Source organism: Armigeres subalbatus, chromosome 1 (assembly GCF_024139115.2).
Source record: "Armigeres subalbatus isolate Guangzhou_Male chromosome 1, GZ_Asu_2, whole genome shotgun sequence".
Taxonomy (NCBI): Eukaryota; Metazoa; Arthropoda; class Insecta; order Diptera; family Culicidae; genus Armigeres; species Armigeres subalbatus.
The window spans coordinates 42,885,316-42,910,311 of record NC_085139.1 but is presented as its reverse complement, the minus strand read 5'-3'; the positions used below and the strand labels follow the sequence as shown (position 1 = coordinate 42,910,311).

The following is a 24,996-nucleotide window of genomic DNA, read 5'->3' as shown; positions in this document are numbered from 1 at the left end:
TTCTTCAAAATTTCCTTGGGAAATTCTTCGGAATTTCCATGGGAAATTCTTCGGAATTTACTTGGAAATTGTTCGGGGTTTCCTTGGGAAATTCTTTGGAATTTCATGGGAAATTCTTCGGAATTTCCTTGGGAAATTCTTCGGAATTTCCTTGGGAAATTCTTCAGAATTTCTTTGGGAAATTCTTTGGAATTTCCTTTGGAAATTCTTGAATTTCCTTGGGGAAATTCTTCAGGAATTTCCTTGGGAAATTCTTCAGAATTTCCTTGAAATTCTTCGGAATTTCCTTGGAAATTCTTCGGAATTTCCTTGAAATTCTTCGGAATTTCCTTGGGAAATTCTTCGGAATTTCAGCAGGAAATTCTTCGAATTTCCTTGAAATTCTTCGGAATTTCAGGAAATTTCGGAAATTCCGAAGAATTTCAATCAATTCTGAAATCGAAAAATTCTGAAATCGAAAATTCCAAAGGAAAATTCTTTAATTTCAAGATTTGAAGGAAATTCAGTTCAGGAGAAATTCTTGAATTCCGAAAGGATTCTGAGGGAGAGGGCCAGAAGAATTTCAGGAAAATTCAAGGAGAAGGAGTCTGAGGTCAGGAATCCCAGGACTCGAGAATTCAGGTCTGAGGGAGGAGTTCAAGGTTCCCAGGAGTTGAGAGGTCCCAGGAGTTCAGGAGGTTTCTGAGGGGTTCAGGAATTCCCAGGAGTTCGAGGTTCAGGAAGTTCGAGACAGGAGTTCGGATTTCCCTGAGTTCGAAGGAATTTCCCAGGAGTTCCGAAGGTTCCCAAGAATTTCGAGAATTTCGAGAATTCGAGAAATTTCCAAGGTTCAGAAGGAAGGTCGAAGAATTCTGATTTCGAAGGAAATTCCTGAGAACTCAGGAGTTCGAGAATTTCCCAGAGTCGAAGAATTTCGAGGAAATCGAAGAATTTCTGAGTTCGAGAGAATTTCAGGAGTTCAGGAAGGATTCCGTTCGAAGAATTTCACGGAGTTCGAAGAATTTCCAGGAGAGAAATTCTTCCTGAAGAATTTCACGGAGTTCGAAGAATTTCCAAAGTCGAAGAATTTCCAGGAATTCGAAGAATTTCAAATTCGAAGAATTTCACGGTTCGAAGAATTTCCTGGAAATTCGAAGAGATTTCTCGTGGAAATTCGAAGAATTTCTCATGGAAATTCGAAGAATTTCCCAAGGAAATTCGAAGAATTTCTGAAATTCGAAGAATTTCCCATTCGAAGAATTTCCCAAGGAATTCCGAAGAATTTCCCAAGAAATTCGAAGAATTTCCAGGAAATTCCGAAGAATTTCCCGAATTCGAAGATTTTCAAGGAAATTCGAAGAATTTCCCAAGGCTGAAATTTCAAGAAATCGAAGAATTTCCAAGTAATTCCGAAGAATTTCTGAAGGAAATTCGAAGAATTTCCCAAGAAATTCGAAATTCTTCGGAATTTCCTTGGGGAAATTCTTCGGAATTTCCTTGGGAAATTCTTCAGAATTTCCGTGGAAATTCTTCGGAATTTCCGTGGGAAATTCTTCAGAATTTCCGTGGGAAATTCTTCGGAATATCCGTGGGAAATTCTTCGGAATTTCCGTGGGAAATTCTTCGGAATTTCCGTGGGAAATTCTTCGGAATTTCCGTGGGAAATTCTTCGGAATTTCCGTGGGAAATTCTTCGGAATTTCCGTGGGAAATTCTTCGGAATTTCCTTGGGAAATTCTTCGGAATTTCCATGAGAAATTCTTCGGAATTTCCATGAGAAATTCTTCGGAATTTTCATGGGAAATTCTTCGGAATTTCCGTGGGAAATTCTTCGGAATTTCCGTGGGAAATTTTTCGGAATTTCCGTGAGATATTCTTCGGAATTTCCTTGGGAAATTCTTCGGAATTTCCTTGGGAAATTCTTCGGAATTTCCGTGGGAAATTCTTCGGAATTTCCGTGGGAAATTCTTCGGAATTTCCGTGGGAAATTCTTCGGAATTTCCGTGGGAAATTCTTCGGAATTTCTGTGGGAAATTCTTCGGAATTTCCGTGGGAAATTCTTCGGAATTTCCGTGGGAAATTCTTCGGAATTTCCGTGGGAAATTCTTCGGAATTTCCGTGGGAAATTCTTCGGAATTTCCGTGGGAAATTCTTCGGAATTTCCGTTGGAAATTCTTCGGAATTTCCGCGGAAAATTCTTTGGAATTTCCGTGGGAAATTCTTCGGAATTTTCGTGAGAAATTCTTCGGAATTTCCGTTGGAAATTCTTCGGAATTTCCGTTGGAAATTCTTCGGAATTTCCGTGGGAAATTCTTCGGAATTTCCGTGGGAAATTCTTCGGAATTTCCGTGGGAAATTCTTCGGAATTTCCGTGGGAAATTCTTCGGAATTTCCTTGGGAAATTCTTCGGAATTTCCGTGGGAAATTCTTCGGAATTTCCGTGGGAAATTCTTCGGAATTTCCGTGGGAAATTCTTCGGAATTTCCGTGGGAAATTCTTCGGAATTTCCGTGGGAAATTCTTCGGAATTTCCGTGGGAAATTCTTCGGAATTTCCGTGGGAAATTCTTCGGAATTTCCGTGGGAAATTCTTCGGAATTTCCTTAGGAAATTCTTCGTAATTTACTTGGGAAATTTTTTGGAATTTCCTTCGGAAATTGTTCGGAATTTACTTGGGAAATTCTTTGGAATTTCCTTGGGAAATTCTTTGGAATTTCTTAGGAAGATTCGTCAGAATTTCCTCGGAAAATTCGTTTGAATTTCTTCGGAAAATTCGTCGGAATTTCGACGAGAAATTCATCTGATTTTTTTTCGGGAAAATCTTCGGAATTTCCTTCGGAAAATTCTTCATAGCTCTTTTTCAAAATTCTTCGGGTTTTCAGCGAGGTATTCTTCGGATTTTCTTCAGAAACTCTTGTACCCGACTTCTTTGATATTACCTCAGGATATTCTACCGAAAGGCCAAAGGTTTCCGAAGCGGTCCAGGTGGTTCCCCCCGATGCTTGGGATGTTCAATTCCCCAATGGCCGCGATTGGAATCGAACCTTCTTTACCACAAGACCCACAAACTATTTATTATGCGCTCAGTACCACAGTACACCCGATTCTGTTTTTACACGGATTTTTTTTACACGGCCGTGTAAAAAAAATTTCATACAAAATTTTTGCAAAGTTGCTCCATTTTGCATGATTTGTCGAGAAATCATAAAACTTTTTTTACACGGATTGTCAAATTTTGAACTGAAAACTTTTTTTACACGAAACGCATCCCCCGTGTAAAAAAAGAATCGGGTGTATTCATCTTTGTTTGACACACTTGCCATCAACAAACCTGTCACCCGAGACGAGCCAGCCTTGGGCTGAAAGTCTCCCTAATAAAGACATAAAAAACCTGTCGCCGAGGCATCCTTGCATGTGGTAGATGACACACCGTTGTTTGTCACGGGAGAAACTCTGCATTTTTCAAAGTTCACCACAAATCCTCATAGATCAGATTTAAGAAGAAACCCATTCCATAACTGCCACAAACAACCAACTCAGGCGTCCTCAGCCACCATCTTTGCCGCTCTCTCGTTGGAAGAGTCTACGAATGTGATCATTTATAAAGCACTACATAAAATATTCGCTATAGACCATTAGCAGTGATCAAGCCAAAAATCGCAAGAACCTGCTCCAGAAAACTCAGCCTCACAACCACTCCATTGGAAAATTCTGTATTCCTTTCTTCCTGTAGCTACTTCACTACAGTCAGTTGTGAATATCCGAGCAGCATAAGTCAGGCAAAAATGGTAACCCCAACTTGATTGTAACTGAATCTGGTCACATATTAGGAGCATTAACCTATGTGGAACATGTGTGCTGCTAGGGGCACATTACTTGGACCTTCACTTGATGTAGCTCTTTCAGGCTCTGGAAGTAACCAGATAAACCGCACCCAACCAACCCCGTCAGATACCGTTACAGATCCACCCCTTCCTCCAAGCATGGCAGGAATTGCGTATACTGCGTATACTAACCTGATCTGAGGGAACATCCACGTCCAAATTATCCCAAACACCAACATTGACAGCGATTTGCATCTGATGAATTATGAACAATGGTTCGCTCACTTTCTCTCGTGGGCAAACCAACACTACCATCACCGTATCGCTTTGCTCTGCCGGAATATTATTGCTTTGATCCGGAATATTCTTGCTGGGGTGATTGTAGGGTTGTAGGTTGAACGCTAAACTATCATTCTATATGTTGTCGAATGCCTTTTCGACATCGAGTAAGGCCTTGATTTTGATCTTTGACACGAATTTGTTTCGCCTGAGGATGTTGGTTTTTTTTTTTTTTTTCCTGTCGGGTACAATATCCACTGCGACCAGATATTTGATCTATTGTGGCGGAGAGGATGTTGGTTACACGGGTCAGTAAATGCATGGTGGATCAACTGTGTTGAAAACCAACAATTCCTCGAGCAAGATGTTGTGATTTTTTGGCAGTCAGCTGAAATTTGTATAAACTCCAAAAGTTGGGAGTCAGAAGGATGTTGCAGCTCGTTAACGGCTGCTTCATATGGACTGACGATGTGTCAATGTGTCAGATATTGGGCGAGCTAACGAACTGGTGACCTATTTCCACTGTCTTTTCAGCAGGACTTACCAATCGTTCCATAGATGTTGTCTAATGAGATCAAAGATGGGATGGACCGAGGCTTGGATTTAAGGATTTTTGTTAGTTTCTAAAACGGCTTAGCACAGTCTACGCTAGCGCGGGTCTGATTGGAGAAATCACTATTTCAGAGGTTCACCATTCTGGCCTCCATAATTTTTGTCATGGGATTGCAACGTGTCTAAATCGCAGACAGCACAGTACGCATGTACTGCTTGTGAATGACATTTCGCACCTTTGGTGAGTGTATCAATAATTAGGAAGTTGCTCACCTGACGATCCGTTGGTAGTTGGACGTGGAGTCGCTCGTTGACTTCCTCAGGAGTGGCCGGATGTCGCTAGTAGTTGATATTGTCGCCCACGTTCCTTTGAAACCGAGCTCAGTCGGCTCGATGATAGCTTTGCCTGGACTGCTGCCGATTAGTGACCCGAGCTGACCTCTTGGTAGACGACTGGCTGCGAGATGTGATCGTTCATGTTGGTGTTGTACAGCGACCTCCGGTTCAAATTAATAATATTTATATTTCAAAATAAGATTTGATTTAAGGGATAAAATTGAATTACTTAGTGGTCGTTCAATAATGACGTCACAGGTTGTAGGGGGACGGGATCTGAAGAATTTGTGACAATACATATACTAGGTATACAAAAAAGCGGGACAGAGAGGGGAGGGGGTCTAGAATTCTCGGAAAGTAGTGGACGTCTTATTTAAATCAATCCTTACCTGTGTTTGGTATGATTCCTAATTACTCAAGAAAGAGGAAAAAAAGAAACATTTGGAACTTTAGGAATAATTTAAGCACAGGTCGATTGTAGCATGGACTCCGGACCAACGCTGCCGAGTGGAGGAATCCGGGGTCAGGATCTTGTAGAACTACTTAACAATAAAATCTGCATCAAACTGCAATTCTCGAAATAACTTACACAGAAAAAAATTTTTTTTTACTAAATGTGAAAATTGTGAAATGTTTGAAATGTCATAACTTTTTTGTTTAATAGTTTACCATCACCAAATTTTTGTGGTAGATAGCTAATATAATGGACCGTTTTCCCTAAAAAAATTACGTTCGAAAAAAGATAGGGTTTTGAGATATTTGAGTTTTTGTGACAAAAATGATATTTTTAAAGGCAAAAAAAATTTTTTTTTACTGTGCACATTTTCTTAAGAATCACCATTTAGTTGTCTAACTTTGCTGAAAAAATCATAACAATCGAACATTCCGTTTTTGCTGTGCAGCTTTTTAAGTATTTTTGAACCATTTTCACATACACCCTTTTGAAAAGTTAGTCGTGACTCAATATGAAGATTTGATATCGAGAAATGACGATTTAGATGAAATTGAAAAACTGTGCAGAGTTTCAAATATTTTCGAAATGGTCGCTCAGGATCGACTGACATGCCCCCGTGGAATGCCTCAGTTGCTCTTCTTTATATCGTTGTTTCAGATGGCACCGTTTCGTTTGCGCAGATGCTGCCCCAGGTTCAATATTTGACATTTAGGTCACCGGCAATAATGTACTGACCCTGCCTCCGCAATAGCTTGATAATGTTCCGCCAAAGAACGACCAATGAACAATATTGGGCAGTAAGCCGTGGTGAGTGTGATTGTGACAACATAGGAGTGGTAAATTCGTACTGATGGCTTCGATAACACTCAACTTTACTTAAGCTCGGCAGCAAGTTACAATTGATGTTGTAGCAAAAAGCGATGGTCACACCACCTTCGCTGGTCGGCTAGTCGAGACTTATGATTCAAAAGTCCAGAATTGTAACGTTTACTGCCGTTTTCATGTGCCGTTCGGTGATGAACGCCATGTCGTTATAGTTATAGTTGACCAGGACCACCATCACAGCCATTTTTAATGAAGAACTTGCCAACAGGGCCAATTTTAGATTTACAACCTGCTGGTGGGCCAAAAAATATTCGGTACATATTTTTTATATTTTGAATATCCAATTTTTTTTAATAAATCGAAATAATATTCAAATTAATTAATAATAAAATTATATAATAATAATATTCTAAAATTTCTTTAGAGAAAAACTAAACACAATTTCATGGCGACAAATAAATTTTGAAAGGCCACTTAAATTAAATTAAAGCTCCATCAGATCAGGTTTTTCCGGTAGTCGTTCCACTCATTCGGATCAAGGCTGCCAGTTCCTCTATGATTCGAATATGATTATCAATTCCCCTACCTGTGCCCAGGGTTGCCATTATGCCGGACATATCTGGCACTGCCAGACTTTTTGACACCAAAAAGAGAAAAAGAGAAACCATCCACAATGCCAGACTTTTCGAATTTCAGACAGATATTATGTGACCAGAATCGGTAGAACATGATTCACAGAAAATCGTCTTATACGTCTTATACAGCAAAAACAAATACACAGATACACACATTAGCAAGTCTAAATGACCGCAAGTTTATTTCGCTTCCAAAAACTCAGTTTTGAATTAATTTCTATCTTTTGTAATCAAATTGGTTTTCGGGAATGTTGTTACGGACTGCAGACTAGCCATGCTGGTTCCCAAAGATCGGGTTTAAAGAAACAAAGCTTCTAGGGCCGAATTTTGTCGTTAATTCTTGCGTTTCGAGTTTTTAAAATGCTTACAACGTTCTGTAAACAATAATTCCAATCCTCCGGAACCTCCGTAGAAGTGGCCAATGCATAATACTCATCTCAGCGGAGCGCAATTTGGTTCAAATCTTTTCATTATAACAGTAACAAAGGATTGCGTTTAACCATTTTCTTATAGACGCTCCGGAAGATCAAAATCCGCTGTTATTAGGGACAATTCATAAAAATTATGATTTTTTCTGCAAAAAGTCAATTATTGTTTACCAAAATTCTTTTTGAAATATCTATGGGCTTACCCTCCTTAGCCGTGCGGTAAGATGGGCGGCTAACACGAGGCTAACACGATTATACTTTTATGCCCAGGGAAGTTGAGACAATTTATTTATTTATTTATTTGCCGTCAATCAAATGTAGACCAATTATACTTAGTACAATAAATACTTATTATCTAGTCTATGTGTAGTTCAGTCATTACCTAACTTGTCTAGAGAAGAACACTTTTTTTAGATCGGCTTTACTCATCGTTACATCAATTGTTTCACAATGTGCATTATAACATGACATCATTCTATGTATTGGGCCATTTCGCCATAGTTTGTTCTTTGATTTGATTTCTAAACCGAAAATTACCTAGACCGGCACCGGGAATCGAACCCAGCCACCCTCAGCATGGTCTTGCTTTGTAGCCGCGCATCCTACCGCACGGCTAAGGAGGCCCGTAAGAATAAATTATATAGAGCAAAAGCAAAATGGTGGTCAAAACAAAGAAATTTGTAATATAGGTAAAAATAATCAGATAATATTTTTAGTAGAATCACTTAATTTAAAAAAATATGAGATAGAAAATTTCTTCGCCAGATTTTGTCAGATTTTTAGGTTGTAGCATGTCAGACTTTTCCCAAAAAGTAGGGGCAACCCTGCCTGTGCCCTGCTTTACGCATCAGTATTTTCATCAATTGCGAGAGAGTAGAATCTAAACCAAACGACCTTTTCACGTACATAGTTTTTCAATGTTCTGCGAGAATTTTAAATATTCACCGTGCTTCACGACAAAGTAATACTACTGACTGAGGGACGCTTCTTCCTTAGGGCACATGATGTAAACAACAACTGATATGCATTTCTGAACAAGTTCTCCGCTTTTTCAAAAATATCAATAACAACTAAACTGGCCCGTACTGCAATTTTCTAATTCGTGTTTGCCCGGGTGAAGAGAGTTTGTTGCTTTGATAATCCATTCTTCCACCAATAATTTGAATCAATAAAAACTTGTGGGCCGGTTCTGAAGCATTTTTCTTACAAGTCGCGCGGAGCATAACAAAAAGAGCAGAGGGTCGCCTCCGGCCCACGGGCCGTACGTTGAGCAGCCCTGATCTAATTACATCACACGTTGTTTTATTCATTGATATAATTAAGTTAAAATTTTGATATGGCTTAACGCTCGGGACGTTGCCAATCGCTTGTGCGGTTCCAACGGTGAAAAGACTCTTTCGATGGAGGGCCGGGATGGTCGCCTAGCTCACTTCGTTGATTCATTGTGCACGGTTCATCTACGGGAAAGTCCTGATGGAAGCCTTCTTTCTGTTTCCCAGGAACTCCGCTAGCATCGAACAGCCCTTTGGTGTTGGCGCGATGTTTTTATCCACAGTTGGCTCACTTTGGCTCAGCAAATTAACCATCATCTCTGCACTGATGTTGCACACTGCTCTGTCAGTCGGACAGAGTAACTGATAGAGAACCGATCTCCATCACTGATAGAAGACCTACTTGACAATTAAAAGAAGGTATCACTCCGGATGTGCTCAAGCATATCAAGGCTCTACCGCAAGGATATTAAGAATGTTTAATGTAGCCAGATATAGCAAAACTATAATATTTGTTATGTACGTAGTAAGTGGCAAGTACATTGAATAAATTAGATATTGCTCCACTCCATGTACTGTACTCATCAGTCTAACATGCTAAGGTTCCCGATCAAAGCTTGAGAGCAAATGGATAACTTGTTATGATGTTGTGAAATCGTTTATTATGATTACCTAATTTGATTTCTTTTTGATCGTTGTGGTAACGGCTGAAATTACAAAATGTATAGCAGAAAAATCTTACTGTGACATCAAATTGAAATCTATTCCTGCTATCGATGAGTGCAAATCGGAAACTAATTTTTATATTGTTTTCCGATAACACACAGTACACAAAGTACACAGTTTTATGTCATAACATACAATTTAGAAATCTACAGCATGGTGCATTTTCCCCTAAAAAATAACTAAAATATTTAGCCTCCATCAGTTCTATGGTAATAGAACTTCACCATTTCATAATATATGGAACTTCTTTTATACCCTTTTTTATGGCACTTTTTTATACGTCACTTTGTCTTACGGCCGTATTTTTACGTAGGAAGAATTTTAAGCAATATTGTCATCCAAAAGTTAACCTATTAGAAGGCAATCTTAGAAACCCAAAAATCTAAGTTTCAGTTTTGCATCTTCATTTGCCTTCAACAAGTGTTTCATTCCAGGTCATCAAAGAATGCCCTGAAGTCCAAGACCTTAAGATCTACACACATAATCAAAGGGCTGATATCTCTTTTAAAAACTGTTAAATGTCCTATTTGATCCATAAAATCAAATTGGATATGTCTTCTTCAGTTTCAGGTCATTAAGTGATTTAGTGATTTTTTTTAACTTCCATACGATTTGTATGAAACGAAAAAAATATTTAGAAACTTTACACCCTTTTTTCTTGAAATTAAAATTTTGTCATTTACACCCCTTCGCGTTTGACCCTTTCAATTGCGCTAATAATAATGAGCATGAGCATTATGACCGCACAATTCGTAGTTGCTACTCCGTGATTGACTAGAGCTTGCGAAATTGTACAGAGAACACAATAAATGGGACTTGGGACTAGCCAATTTGGGACCCATTCTCAATGTACACGTTTTGGGAGCTCAAATATCTAAAGTCAATATCGGCGCCGGGCATGTCCTTACGGTCATATAGGAAGGTAAGGATTGTTAGTCCGACTCTCGTTGCTACTAGAGACCGAGTATACCTCTGCATGTCTTCAATAACTGTTCAGTTTCAGGTCATCCAAGAATGGAGAAAAGGCTTTAAGGTCTACTCGCGTAACCAAAGGGCTGTTATCTCTTTTTTTTTAAATGGTTCATGTCCTATTCGATCTAGTAAACCAAAGTGGATAGCCTTTCAATGACTGTTTCTTTCCAGATCATTCAAGAACTACCGGGAGTATTGAAGTATAAGATCTACACGCGTAACCAAAGGGCCAAGGATTTCTATTTGAAAATGGTCCATGCCTCTTTTTAATCCGTAGAAAAAAAAAATGGATTCGCATGTCATCCAAGACTTGCATGGAGTACAGGGCATTGTTTGTTTTATTGGAGCAGGGAAAAGCCTCTGAAAGTGTTGTTTCAAGTGGACCACTTCTCCCAATGGCCCTAAATTCTACACGCATAACCAAAGGGTTGATATCTCATGCCTTTTTTGATCTATTTGACCAAATTGGATGCACCTTAAATAACTGTTCCGTTTCAGGTCATCCAAGATTTCTCCTGAAGTATAAGTCCTTGAAGTCTATACGCTCCACCGAAGGGCTGATATCTCATTTTTGAAAATGGTTCATGCCCTTTTCAATCCGTAGAATAAAACTGTAAACGCCCTCAATAACTGTTTCGTCCTCGATCATCCAAGAATTTCCCTGGAGTATTGGCCTTAAGGTCTACACGCGTTACTAGATGATTTATATATTTTTAAATGACTCCTGCTCTATTTGATATATGAAATCAAATTGTATACGCCTTCAATAGCCTTGCGGTTCAAGGCCATTCAAGAATTCCCTGGAATATAGGCCTTGAAAACCACACACGTAACTAAAGGTTTCTTAAAAAAAAATTGATTCAGGCTTTTTTTATCTACTAAACCTAATTAAATGAAAGGTGCTCCAAAAATCACTAGAATAGAGACCTCGTCTCTAACCGCTTAACTAAAGGTCTGTTTTTAAGGATCATATTACCGTCATCCAGTCATTGACGAGAAAGACAGCCACGTGCTCGTATCACCCCCCAGTAATAAAACCACCCACCGAGGAGAAAAAGCAGTCTCCAGCTGGATGGGGGAAGTATTTTTGCTTCAAAACTACATCATCCAATATCGAAGACATAACTATATCCGATGGATGCTTCATTTCGTTGTATTTCGCTTTAGTTTTCAAAAAAAACTGCCTTTTGCAACATTTTTTCCCATGAGGGGAAATCGACTATTTACTCTCACGCTCTCTTATATATAGAAATGCGTTAGAGTAAATCGTTGATTGCCACTCTTAGGAAAAGATTTTCAAGAGATTTCCATTCCAAAATATTAAAAAACTTTACACCCATTTTTCTTGAAATTAAGTTTTTGTCATTTACACCCCGTTGCGTTTGACAATAAAATATTTAGGTACATATTTCTCATTATCCCTCAAATTTTCCATGCTGAAAAACAGTTGACGTCTTGCTTTCGCAGACAACCGATTCCAATACTTGCAGCACAGCACGAAAACATCATTTCTGCGCAAAGCGGTTGTCCTCCACCAAGTCCAAAACATGGGAATGTTTTCCGCGAAACCACGGTTCAACTCGCGTCCAATCGACGGCAGCCACAATCAGAAATGAGAGTAGCTTTTCCAAAACCGATAGCGATTTACGCACCAAAACTTACGCACAGCTTGATCACGCGAAAAAATGTCGTCGAAAACGGCGAACAGTGAACCTCACCCTCCCTGCCGCGACTGCCGTCTCAACGGTCCGAGCTCAGGGCGCAAAAATCTGCGGTCCATAAAAAGAAACCCAGACTCGAAAGACTCGAATTAATTCGTAACTATGGACATCGCAACTCGTTACAGAGCATAATAATGTGTTAAACTTTTTGCTCTGCCAGATTCATCTCGCGTCGTATGTGCAAGGGGGCTTTTCTAAACCAGAGCCATATATTTCTCACCTCTCCATTGGGCGCGTGATCAGCGATGGATCGATCACCCCGGCTGCCGCGCCGAGATCCGGCTGACGGTTCACCTCGGTTCGGTAGCAATAGTCAAGGAATCTATCGTATAGTTGGACTTATGATTTTCCCTTCGAGACCCGCGCGCGCGCGGGTTCAGCGGGCTTCTGACGGCGATCAATCTTTGGCATTCGCTTCACACATATTTGGAATAATTTCACGATTATTAATTACATACGACGTTGGACGAACCCCTTTGGTCGGTGTCCGAACACCGAAAGGCTCATGACTACAGTTCGACGGATGTCCTAAAAGAGCTTATGGGTGCTGCATATTTTCGCAACAAGCAGGCAGTTTTTCCCTTCAGTTTCGACCGCAACACACGGTGGTGACAACTTCACTATTTCGGCATGGTTCGGCGCGGGGAGGCTTGTTGCGAACAGGACCAGCGATTTGAAAAAGAAAAACCACTTGCCAGCAAGGGTGAGGAAATAAGCTTTAATTTTCTCACTCTCATGACGGTTCACGTCACCGCCAATTGGCCGATCACCGTCGATGTTGGCTTGGAATTACACCAACTGTAAAGTTGTATTTCGTAATCACGACGAGTCCCAAAATGGGCCGTCCCCGGTCTTGGTGCGGTGTATGGATTGTAAAAGTGTTGCATTTATGGTGGGCTAGGAATTTTCACTTTTTGTTGGGTGGTGAGTTTTTATTTCGTGTTAATCTTAGGGGAAAAAAATCAAACACAAAATGATTAAGTTGTCGCTTTCAATATAGAAAATTTCAGTGATTCAAATTCTTGGATATACTGACGTAGTTTTATACACAAGCAAAAACATGCATCAAAAATATAGAAATGTAAAAAATACAAATTTTAATTAGAGATTAATTCCGTGATAATAAAAATGAGGAAACTTTTTTCCTTCGTAGAACCATTTTATTTTAAATAAAATTCAGGATAATGAGGCTTCAAAAATTACTTCGTTTGTCAATTTCCCTACCCAACGAGTAGATGGAGACGCATGGTGTATCAATTTTGTTCCATCGCTGAACTTTTGTTTCACTTACACACCACCAAATAATAAACAATTGAACGTATACGTAAATGTTATTAATGTTGCAACATGATATTCCACCATTTCTGTGTTTTTTCTCAAATTATCAATTCGATTTGGTGACATTGATTTGATGATTTGTATTATGATCAAGACCACGATCAACTTGACTGGGTTTGACTCTTGGTTCGGTCTAGGAATTTTTCGGGGCGGCAAAGTTTCAATGGAGTAATGTTATGGCAACAAAGAGGTTATTTATAAAACATAAAAACACAGCAATACTTATGTCGCTTCTTAAAGATTAGATCCTAACAAATTTTGTACATTTTCCATGTTGGTAAAGAAAATTACAATAATACTTTCATAACATAATTTGAGCATAGATTACCATTTGATTCACAGAAGGTGACTGGTGTGGGGGATTCTGGGGAAATAGAAACTCTGATTTCCAGTATGATGATTTTAAGTCTCAGTACCACATTCCACATCACATGAACAAAATATCATCTGGGTCTTTTTTTGCATCAGTACCGGTATAAAAATTAAGTTTAATTTATTATGTTTTATAATAGATACCAAATGTGTTAAATCCGATTAGCATATTTTAAGTAATACTATGAAAAAAATAATATTATGTCAGCATAATAATTTGCATAATCTCCTTTTGGCAACTCAATGCTCCAAAACATCACAAGTCAATATCAATTAGTAGTTAATCAAATCGCGAAAAATGCTTTCAATGTCTCACGCTTTCTTGCTTTGTTTTCGTTCCACTCTCCACAGATGATCGCCACCGGGAGTTGGACGATCTGCTGTCCGACATGCTGATGACGGTTCAAGGCATCCCCGACGTCGGTCGCAGCAAAGGAGCAACAACAGCAGCGACGACGCCATCAGCGTCGTCGGCGCAAGCCACCCACCATCATCATCATCACCATCACCACCTTCACCATCAACAGCAGCAACAGCAGCAGCAGAACCTGGCGAGCGATCATTTCGTAAACACAAACACTGACACCGTCAAGCGGTCGCACTCGGCCCAGCTGCCGGCACTCAGAGAATCCGCCAAAGAGCGCGAGTTACTGCTGTACGAAACGAGCAGCACGACGACCACCCTGACGCCGCCGCCCAGCGAGAGTGGCCGCGAAACCCCGCTGCTGAGCAGCGCCTACTCAACCATCCGCGATAAGCGGGATCTCTGTCTCACACCGACCGAGCGAGAGCTGCTCATGAATCTGCAGCAACATCAGTCTTTCGGCTATCCCCGTCAGGCGCGGTCTACTACCGGAGCTTCGGAACGGTTCACTTCGGACGACGACGACGATCACTACGGCAGCAAGCAGATTCCGTATCACGCCCGGGAGGACTCACGACCCTTCACCTACGGCAGCATACCGCTAACGGGTACGCCCCAAAATCCGCCCGCTTCGACCATGCTCAAGATGCAGTCGGGCCTGTCGAGTCCATCGATGGTTCGCAAAGCGCTCGGCACGCCAACGTCCGCTCGGAAATCCACCGGAATGGGTGGCGGAACAGGCGGTGGCTCGGGCGCTGGTCCTTACGGTGGTGGCCTCGGTCGCAACTCGGAATTCGAAGAAATGTTACGCGAACGGCGCGAAAAAGTGTTCAGTGAAAAGTACACCATCGGGGATCAGTCTCCGCGGGGAACGGACACGGTGGACAATCGGTGGAACTATAGCACTACGATCCGAACCACGGTGGACCAGCAGAACGACACCAACGGATATCCCCATCCGCACGAACCGTTGAAACGGTCCAACACCATGGACGGCAGCTTCGGAAGGCAGTTCTCCAATGATGGGTAAGTGTTTTTCTGTGGTTTTGGATGTTTTCACCTATCGCAAATCCCATATCGGCGGCACTGAACTGGGCGGTGTGTGGGTGGAGAGTTACCCCGGTGACAAGTGGTGAAAAAAGAACATGTGTTCCGATAAAGTGGCGCGCGGCATTGAAGACACGGTGAATTATATTTGCAAGTGAACGCCGAAAAGTAATAAACATGTGTCAAGTGCCCCGAAATGTGTGTAGGTATAAACCAGCACGAAAAAAAAAGTCTAAAGACGCTAGACGAAGAAAAAAAATGAAAAATGACCTTCATATGCGAGAAGAAAATAAATCGGACCTGGTGCTGTCGGGTAGCGTAGAAGCGTATCGAAAATATTTGACTGTTATCGAGTCGTACCCTCTGAATGGATTAGTGGGATTGTGCAAGGTTTTGGCACAGGAAGCAAATTCCAGCATACGATAAACACAAGTGAATTCCGTTTTAAATTCCGAACAACAATAAAAAGAAACGATACGAGGGTAACTCTCGCCGAAGAGGGCAATACACAAAGCGAATTTTTATGAGCATTATCATAACAAAGGGTCTTCTTTACTTCAGTCTTCGGTACCATGCGGCTGGGTTTAATCGAACTCTAAACAAATTCAAACGTTACGGTGTATTTTGTTGTTTGATATTCTCTTCAATACTGTATTTATCCAGAAAAAATATTTAAAATATAATCGCCCAAGACATCCAAATCCCTAAAATCCTTTCAATATAGCAGTAATATCTCCAAAATCCTAGAAAGTTATTTTCAATGCAAACAATTACCGTCAAATACCAGATTACTGGAATATAATAGATTTTTGTAATGTGTTCATAACTCCTCAAAATGCTTTCAAAGAATTTCCTTATTATGTACTGTATTAAAATAATACAAAATTGTAAGATTTCAATACAATGGCTGTTTCTGCATGGATCTTATGCAGAAATCTGCATCCGCTGGTTGGGTGTAGCTTCAAGATTTTTTTTGTAGAATTTTCTATCGAACTTTAAGGGTTTCAAAATTAACATTTCAATCTAGGTTATTTCAAAATTATGCGTCTGTCGGTTTAATGCTCAGTAAAACAATCATGAAACGTCGCCGAACTGTCTGCGACAGCAAATAATATCGCGTCACATTGACGGAATTTAGGAATTTCGTTATCAAATCATCAAAAATATCAAATCGTGCAGGTGATATCGAATCGTTCATCTACCTCCCATATGTTTGAACATTTTTTATCGCTAATGATTACAGAAGCGAAAGAGATAAACGGGTTAATTTTTTTAATGCAAAATGAAGGCCGTTTTCAATTTCACTTAGCATTCTTCTAGAAGTGATAGTACTACTGCCCGAAGTCGAATGTAAATTCCACGAACATGTGAAATACCTTCGCAGATGGATATATATCGACAATTACTTTAAATATTTTTACCGAATCAATGCTAACTGAGTTGAGTCCCGAAGTCCAAAGACGACCAGTAAGGTTGGGATTGAAATATGTTTCAGCAAAACTGCAAACAAAGTGTGGAATTAAATGGAAGTAAAATCTTTAAAAAATAATGTTGTGCCCTACGTTTTAGACTGTTTTGAATGCAGAAAAGTGACGCCATCGCGGATTAGGTGGATTAATCTGATCTGCATTTTTATCGATCCACCATCCAAATAAAGCATAAACTGCCATGCGTCTCCATTAGCCGACTTTATATTTTGTTCGCTTGATGAACGTTTCTTCATTCCACAAGATAGATATTTGATTTGATACGATTGTTGGAAGGAAACATCGATGAATATGAATATCAAATGATATTCCAGCCAAACGGAAATCACTTCCTAAATTTGTTAAGAAAATTATTTTGAGCTCTTTAGTGGAATGTCTTCACTTGTCGTAAGACTAGTATGTAACATCCTATTTAATTCCACCACTTGATTGTACCTTGACAGATACGTATTTCGACCTCAACAGTAAGGTCGTCTTCAGTGTCTCGTACTTGAGTCGAGCGACCTTACTGTTGAGGTCGAAATACGTATCTGTCAAGGTACAATCAAGTGGTGGAATTAAATGGGATGGTACAAACTCGCCTTATGACAAGTTCCTAAATTTGTTGTTATTTCATTGCAACCCTATTTTATTTTCCTCTACAAAATAATTTAACCGTCTGTTTTAGAAACTGCATATGTAAATTTGTTAGCCAAATTGTTATTTTTATGTATTCTGAATCCTCATCCAAAAATACGTTTTCTAACAAAAAACACGAAAACAAATTAACTTAAAAATCATTTTTTTGAGAAACAGCATAGACCTGTGTTCAGAATAAAAAATAGCAGCGGAGCCCGAAATTCATACAAAATAGCCAACTTTGACAAGCTGAAACTTAGTACCCCAATGATCGGTAAGGTTGAAATTTTTGTACAGCAGGGTACGTTCTACTACTAAAATTTCAGCATATTTGTAGGTAACTGCAATTATAAAGCACTGCTTACCATTTCTGACCTATTTCTGAACTAGAAGTGCCCCAGGCGTTGAGTTTTGCCTAAAACTTATATATCTGTATCGAATAAATCGAAAGATCCGGTTCTAATTTGTTCAAAAACAGTACACCCCGTTCGATTTTGGCAACATTCGATTTTGACAACTAAACTATTCGATATTGGTAAAAAAAAAATTAAACTTCAGTACATTCAAAGTTAATTGCCTATATGCCAAGTATTAAGCCACCCGGAGTGGAAATTAATTACTATGTCTGAAACTTGATTATGCATATGCACAACATGTGATAGCTTTAGTTCGGAAAAGGTATTGGAGGGTAACTGCCCCTTCGGTGGGCTTTGATCCCACGACCCCAATACGCTAGACAGGTGCTCTCCCTACTCAGTTTGGGATCTGAAAAGAAGCTAGCAACCATATTATATAACCAAAAGATGCGCAATCCAAAGACCGTGAAGCGATGCTTTGACAGTTTTTGAAAATAATTTGAATTGAAAAAAGTAGAATCTATAAATTGTTTTTTTTTTTCGGGACCGCCCTATCTAAATATAGTAATTTGGTCATAAAACATTTCCTGTATGAAATAAAAATAATATTATTTCGGCAAAAATGTTTAGAATTAAATTTTCTACAACTTTGTAGAACAGTACGACCCCCTAATTTGAAAGATTAAAAAAATACATTTTACAAAATTTGTCACAAAAGGGCCACCCTTATGAAAATTTACACCAAAATATATATTTTCTTGTAAATAATTTCTTCTGAAGACGTAAAAACTCTAGCACTGATGGTTTTCGAGTTATCGAATTATGTCGTGAAATTTGACGAATCCTAGAACCACAGGATACCAGGCAAGAACGCTGCCTAATAGAACAATATCGTGCATGCGACAATGGGTGGAACCGGTTTCACGGATTTCACGGAAACGGCCATATCTCAGGTTTTTGTTGTCCGTACTGTGACATCAATATATCAATTAACTCAGAAAGAGCTCTAATTTATGTAAAAAAATACAAAAAGAGTCAACATTTTACTCAAGCAAAAAATTCAAGCCGTAAAAAATAGCATTTTTGACATGCCCTCAAATAATCCGGATTATCTGCGGTGTCCAGCGGTCTGAACATGGATTTGAAACAGTTTCCCAAAACTTGATTAATTTTCCCGTCGAACACCGTAAGAACCAAAGAAATCGGTTGATTTTTCACAGATTTATGGTCATTTGAATTTCGATAAAATTTTGCCTGTCCCGATCATTCTGCCCAACACCTGCAAATGTACCGAACGTGTGTTGTCAAAATCAAATGGGTTTTGTGTTTTGTTGTTTTCTCGGAATGGTATAAAATGGATATAGGTATGCTTTCAAGGAACAATTTCCAAGCTTCTTGGATTTATTTAATTCTTATAGCGGATTTATAATAGTAATCGCCAGAGCTAGTTGCTCAGTTTTTTGACGATCTAATTGCTATCAATAAACCTCTCATAAAGGGTCGTTTGGCCGAAAGGATAATTTGGTCGAAAGGGTCACTAGGCCGAAAGGGTCATTTGGCGGAAAGGGTCATTTAGCCGATAGGTTCATTTGGCCAAAAGGGTCATTTGGCCGAAAAGGTAGTTTGGCCGAAATGGTCATTTGGCCGAACAAGGCATTTAACCGAATAAGACATTTTTTTTTGACCGGAAAGGTCATTTGAAAAGTGAGAAATTAGGAGTGAGAAGAGTAAAAAAGTGAGAAGGGTGAAGTGAGTAGTGAGAAGTCTCACTACCCACTTTGCAATGTGTCTTACTACTCCCTTCACGCTTCTCACTTTTTACAGTGAGAAGCGAGAAATGAAGAATGAGAATTGAAATGTCTCTCTTCTCACTCCTAATTTCTCACTAAACACCATTTCGTGGTGTGTTATGGAGTAAGATCTACCACACTGTGCAGTAGTTCTTACTATTCTTGTTAAACCTTATGAGTGATGGTCGGAAGATTATGGAATGACTAATTAGATGGGCCACCTATTCCACCTTTTTAAAAACGTATCTTAATCAACCTTAGGCTGGTTTTGTAGCTGAAGATATGGAACTCCAATCTCCAGAGCGAACAGCAAGAAAAAGAGGATACGAATTTGGTGGATCTGCTGACCATTCTTACTCATATGAGCTCTGTGTAAAGGTGAGCTTCCTAAATGCCAAATGCAATGAAATCAGATCTCTGTACAGAAACGGATTCGGTCCTTCTTATGAGGTCAAAAATATGTATAAACTTCAGTACCGATGCATGGTCAAAACAATACTATCTAACTTTTCCTGAAGCCGAAACTGATTACGAGGAGCGCCTTTGAGACTCAGTGTACGCCATTTCTCGAAGGGTATAAATAGTGGTACCTTAATCTAAAGTGGCTTCACATCAAAATTGAGAAAAATGAATAAAAAACGACTGCTTTATTTCTTCTCAATAGCAATGGACTAGAAAGACATGCACTATACAAAGGACACGGGCATACTATAAAAGTTCAATTAATGAACCATTGCGGTTTATCCTGAATAAAAAAATAAAAACACGCAAATTTCATATCAATTTGTCCATTTCAAAACATGTGCTGTGCATATGCACAGTCAAAACATTTAACAATAAAAATGATCTTCGTTCGGCCCAGTTGCCGATTAATATGCAATTAATTGTAACACGAGATGTTCATCATCATTTTCCCAAACGCAATTAAAACTATGAACGTACGTCTTCCCATATATGGCGAAACTAACAAAGTATATATTACTATAATTTTCATTGTGATTTATTAAATTAGTGTAATTTTATGATAAATCTGGATTTCACTGAGTTGAGTATTATCCTATGTTTTAAATATGTAACATGGTTTTAAAATCTTTTAAATCAATTATGAAACATAACGTCCTTAGAAGTTGCTTTGCAAAACCGTTATTGAAGCAAGGATAAATTATGATTTGTATTATATTTATTGAATGACTACTCAGTTTTATAATTTCACAACGAGTTTATTATCATCCCGACGTTGACACAGGAATTGTGTTTTTTTTTTAAGGGAAAATATGTCTATCGTTTGTTGAAAAAGACATTATTCCCGTGTCAAAACGTCAGTAAGATAGTAAACTCGTTGTTAAATTGTAAGACGGAGTAGCCGCTCAATAAATATAATTCAATCGTATAGTCGATCCATAATCAGTAAATTATGGTTTATGATGTAGAGGTTCTAATTGGCACAAGTCAGAAACAGTGCAACTGTTTGCCCTGTAAGAAATAAAAAGGTTGATCAAACACGTTAAAAGCATTTCACAGATTTTCAGCATTAATGTGTTTGTACTCGCTGTTCTGAACTTTATTCTCACCGGTAAGGCATTCGAAATCTAGTCTAAGCAAACAAATGATCATGTTTTGATAGCACTAAAATTTCAATCTGATTCAACCGTAAGGCTCGAGACATACTGTTTGTTGAAATAAAATCAAGCTGTGAGGACTTTTCATTGTAAAGGAAAATTGGGTAACTTCCAACATTTTCGAATTGATAAGTTCTCATAATATCGCTGACACATTTTGTTCATATTGTCTCAGAGTTTAATAAATTAGTGTTGAAGTCTCAAACTTCTTAACTGCGTCAAACAGGCTCCGTCTATTTCAAGGATTTTGCGAGCCCGGTCCCTCATTCTGATGCGGTGTATCGAAAATTTCACAATGCATTATCAATGGAGCATATTTCAAGTCACTTGGAATGTCTTGGACACGTTCCAAGGCACCTCTTTCCATTTTTGCCATCTGAAACTAATTTTGCGACATACCATTAAGTTTGATAATCCACTGCACATTATCAAGAAACATGTAATACATTCTACGACACCTTGGGTACTTGTTTCCTTCGGGGAGCTGCCACTTTTTGATGTTTTATAAACCTCACCTTTTCATACGGAACGGTTCAAACTACATGTTTTCTCAAATCATGATCAATAGAACATAATTCCATAAATGGTTCAACCTTCTCTAAGAATGCGTTGGGCATGCTCCGAAGTATTTTGGGAAGTTGGTTCCCAAATGTGTGCTTTCTTAAAAACATGATCAATACAGCAAAATTCGAACGTTTAAACCCGTTTGATTTATCACAGAGTACAAAAAAAAAATTTGATTCCACCAATTATTTCTGATAAAAAAGCCATTTTCCCGAATCCTGACACGTCATAGAAAATAAGCTCTCGCCAAAGTTTAATGTTGAATCACGCCAAATCATGAGATTTGACATGCCGCAAGGTTGGTTTCTATTAGAGATTATCTAAAAATAATCAGGGATTCAAGTTCCCGGATTGTCATGCAGCATGACAAAAGAGGTTATAAACTATAGAGAAAGATTGTCACTTCGGTTCAGTTTGTTGTGCTGTCCGAAACTTGTTGGGTACAGAGCTGTCAAATCGTAGGGATTTTTTTGTCAACCTTCCTATCCCATCCAGCAAAAGATGTTCCGGATAGCGACGACAGCGACAATCTATCTCTTTAGTATATAAAACCTCTTTTAGCCTGCCCAACACCGCCCAGCAATCTTAAAGATCGTTCTTAAGAACATGTCTCGGAAAAAAACATAAAGTTGACACGTCGCAAGATGGGTTTCAGCTCACAACTGCCACTTCCCCGGGGAATTAGGTATCCAGAATGCCACAGAACCGCTTCAAAGTCACTCAGAAGCCTTGAAGTAGACTCGATTGAACATGTTTCGTGATATAATGAAGTTTTGACACATTATAAGATAAGATCAAGATTTTCAGTGGTCAAAGGACCTAATCGGTTTGTTTGGTTTGTGGATCATTAAAATCGGTTAAGATTTAAGGGTGCTATGGGTTTTGAATTTATATTAAAGTACCTAAAAAGTATCAAGGGAGGAGAGATGGGGGATCATTATCATACAAGCAGTAATACTATTTTACTTCCAAGTTTAAAACATAAGAGAGTTGATATGAATAAAAGAGTGGCAAGCATATGGTAACGGCGAATCAGTAGCTCCAAACCGTTAACTGCAGACACTGTCCGCCTGAGTCCGCCTAACGTACAGAGTTTCCTTTCCTTTTTCAGTTTCAATACCTCCAATCGGTTATCTGTTGCTCATTACAATCCAAATAAAGGACAAGTTAAGTTTGATCTTCATTTTGGGCAAAGGGAAATAGCACATTTTTCCGGTGACATGTTGAAGCCGTTGATATCAAATCGTTGGGCCACAGAACGTACTGCAGCTTGTATTTTTCATCGCAATACGTTTTGGTGTTTAAAGCTATATGTGGATTAGGGTGGCTCAAATTAGTATGGGAAAAACTTTTTACAAATTTTTTGATGGGCCGCCCTCTTATTCGGTTCTATTTGATGCCCTGATGCTCTGGACAAAATTTCAGCCAAATCGGTCAACGTTTGGGCGGTGCTAAACTCGTTGGAAGTTTATATGCAAAAAGGTATGCAGAAACATCCAAAAACAGTGATTCGCAGTTGGACGGCACAACTTACGAAGAAGAGCTATGATACTCATTCAGTTCTTGTAGAATTAAATACATAATGGTGTGCTGAAAACCGCGAGAAGATTAGAGTTTATTAGGCAAAGATATTAGCATTTTACTGGAGTGTTGTAGGGGTGATTTTATTTCTTTTGAAAAAAAAAATTGAAAAAGTGTTTTATGAGCCACCCTAATGTGGATACATACTCGAAAGCACTATTCATTGATATAATGAAAATGGTAACTGCAAGAACCGCCTCTTTAACTGCTGGTCAACAAAATCGGTCGATAATCCTTTAGGGCTAATAGAACAGGGTCCTTTCTCAAATTTTATTCTATGCCTCCGAACTAGATTAATTTTACTCGGAATGATAGTCTTCTGATCACTCGGTAACCCACCTCATCCGGAAGCTCTTCTGAAAAGATTGGTTGGTTGTAATCTGGCACGGCAATATTTTTCAGGCTGTTAAGAACAGATCCATTTGATGATTTAAAGTTCTGCAAATAATCAGCAAGGACGATGGAAATTTTGTCAGGATTTCTGCTGAAAGTATCAACGTGACGGACTCTGCCATGCTGATATGCTTGTTTGCACTTTTTTAAACTTATTAACTTTCTATCTTTATGGTAAATAGTGGAAATGTGGGATTAGCGGGCTTGGTAGTCATATGGCTACTGCTTCTCATTCATACGCAGGAGGTCGTGGGTTGAATCCCAGGTCCGTTCCATTCTCCTACTTTGTATCTTTCTATTTATTTCTCATGTTCTAGCAATCGCTAGAACTGGAAATGGACTTCCATACCGTTTCCATTACTATTCCTTTACCTTCAACTTGAGTATTCTAACAGTAATCTGCTAGAATTGGAAATGAACTATAGAGCTCGTTTCCTACATCCAATTAGAAATTCCATCAGTTGCCTTCTCCTATCTATCACATTGGCAGCTCGTTAACCAAGACGGACCTCTGCCTCTCCAACCTAACCCAGAAATTCCAACAAATTCCGCATGAACTCGTGGCAAGTGCAGAGGTATATTCGGCTTGCAGTGGGCGAGTGATTGCATCATCATTTCATCCCCCTTCCCTACATTGACTTGCATTCTGACGTGGCAGGCGCCAGTATGACCTAACAAATGACATCACCAGTACTTGTACATTGAAGATGTGTGCTAGTCCCAAGCAAACATCTGTTGGTTCCCTGTGCAAGAACAGCTGATCTGGTCATAATGGAGTAGCAACTACGAGCAGTCAATCAAGCAAGCTCAATAGTGGAAATGTGGGATTAGGTTTCAAATAAAAATCCTTATCAGCTCGTAAAGGGGAAGACAAAGAAGTGATTGCTTGCCAGCAACGTTGCTAGTTTGAGGAATGCATGTTGAAGTGGCTTCAATTATTGCTTAGGTCAATAGAATATCTCCTGTCAGGGTGTACGACAATCAAAATACATTCATGGTATTGATAAGAAAATTATTTTAAGCTTTTAGTGGAATATCTTCACTTGTCATAAGACAAGTTTGTACAATTCCATGTAATTCCGTCACTTGATTGACCCTTTGACAGATACGTATTTCAACCTCAACAGTGAGGCCGTCTAAGTGTCTCGTACTGGACTCGACTGGAATTGTACAAACTCGTCTTATGACAAGTATTTTTCGTATTGTTGCCAGTCTGTATCTTCTTACCTCCATCTGCGACGACGCGATGCTTCGATTCGTTATCCTTCACCAAATATCTCAATGGGAAAATGGTCATTTCTCATTTGTTTGGTCTGTACAGATTTCCTACCGTAATTTTGCTAAAACAAAGCTACTGAACAGAGTTGCATCGATTGCAAACATTTGATCGCCTCTCGGAAAATGTTGCGCTCCGTCATTAAAAACAATTAGGTTTTTGACCGGATTTAAATTTTGTCCGAAATGGCCA

At 39.2% G+C, this 24,996-nt stretch overlaps 1 protein-coding gene across 3 annotated transcripts in view; it reads left to right on the top strand.

The window, feature by feature from the left end:
• LOC134224884 (tensin-2) overlaps window positions 1-24,996 on the top strand; it is a 367,057-nt gene that overhangs the window by 245,967 nt on the left and 96,094 nt on the right. For all 3 annotated transcript variants that reach the window (XM_062704535.1, XM_062704526.1, XM_062704542.1), the window contains exon 10: window positions 14,061-15,099. In XM_062704535.1, coding sequence (XP_062560519.1) covers window positions 14,061-15,099 — 1,039 coding nt within the window. The remainder of the gene's footprint in view (window positions 1-14,060; window positions 15,100-24,996) is intronic.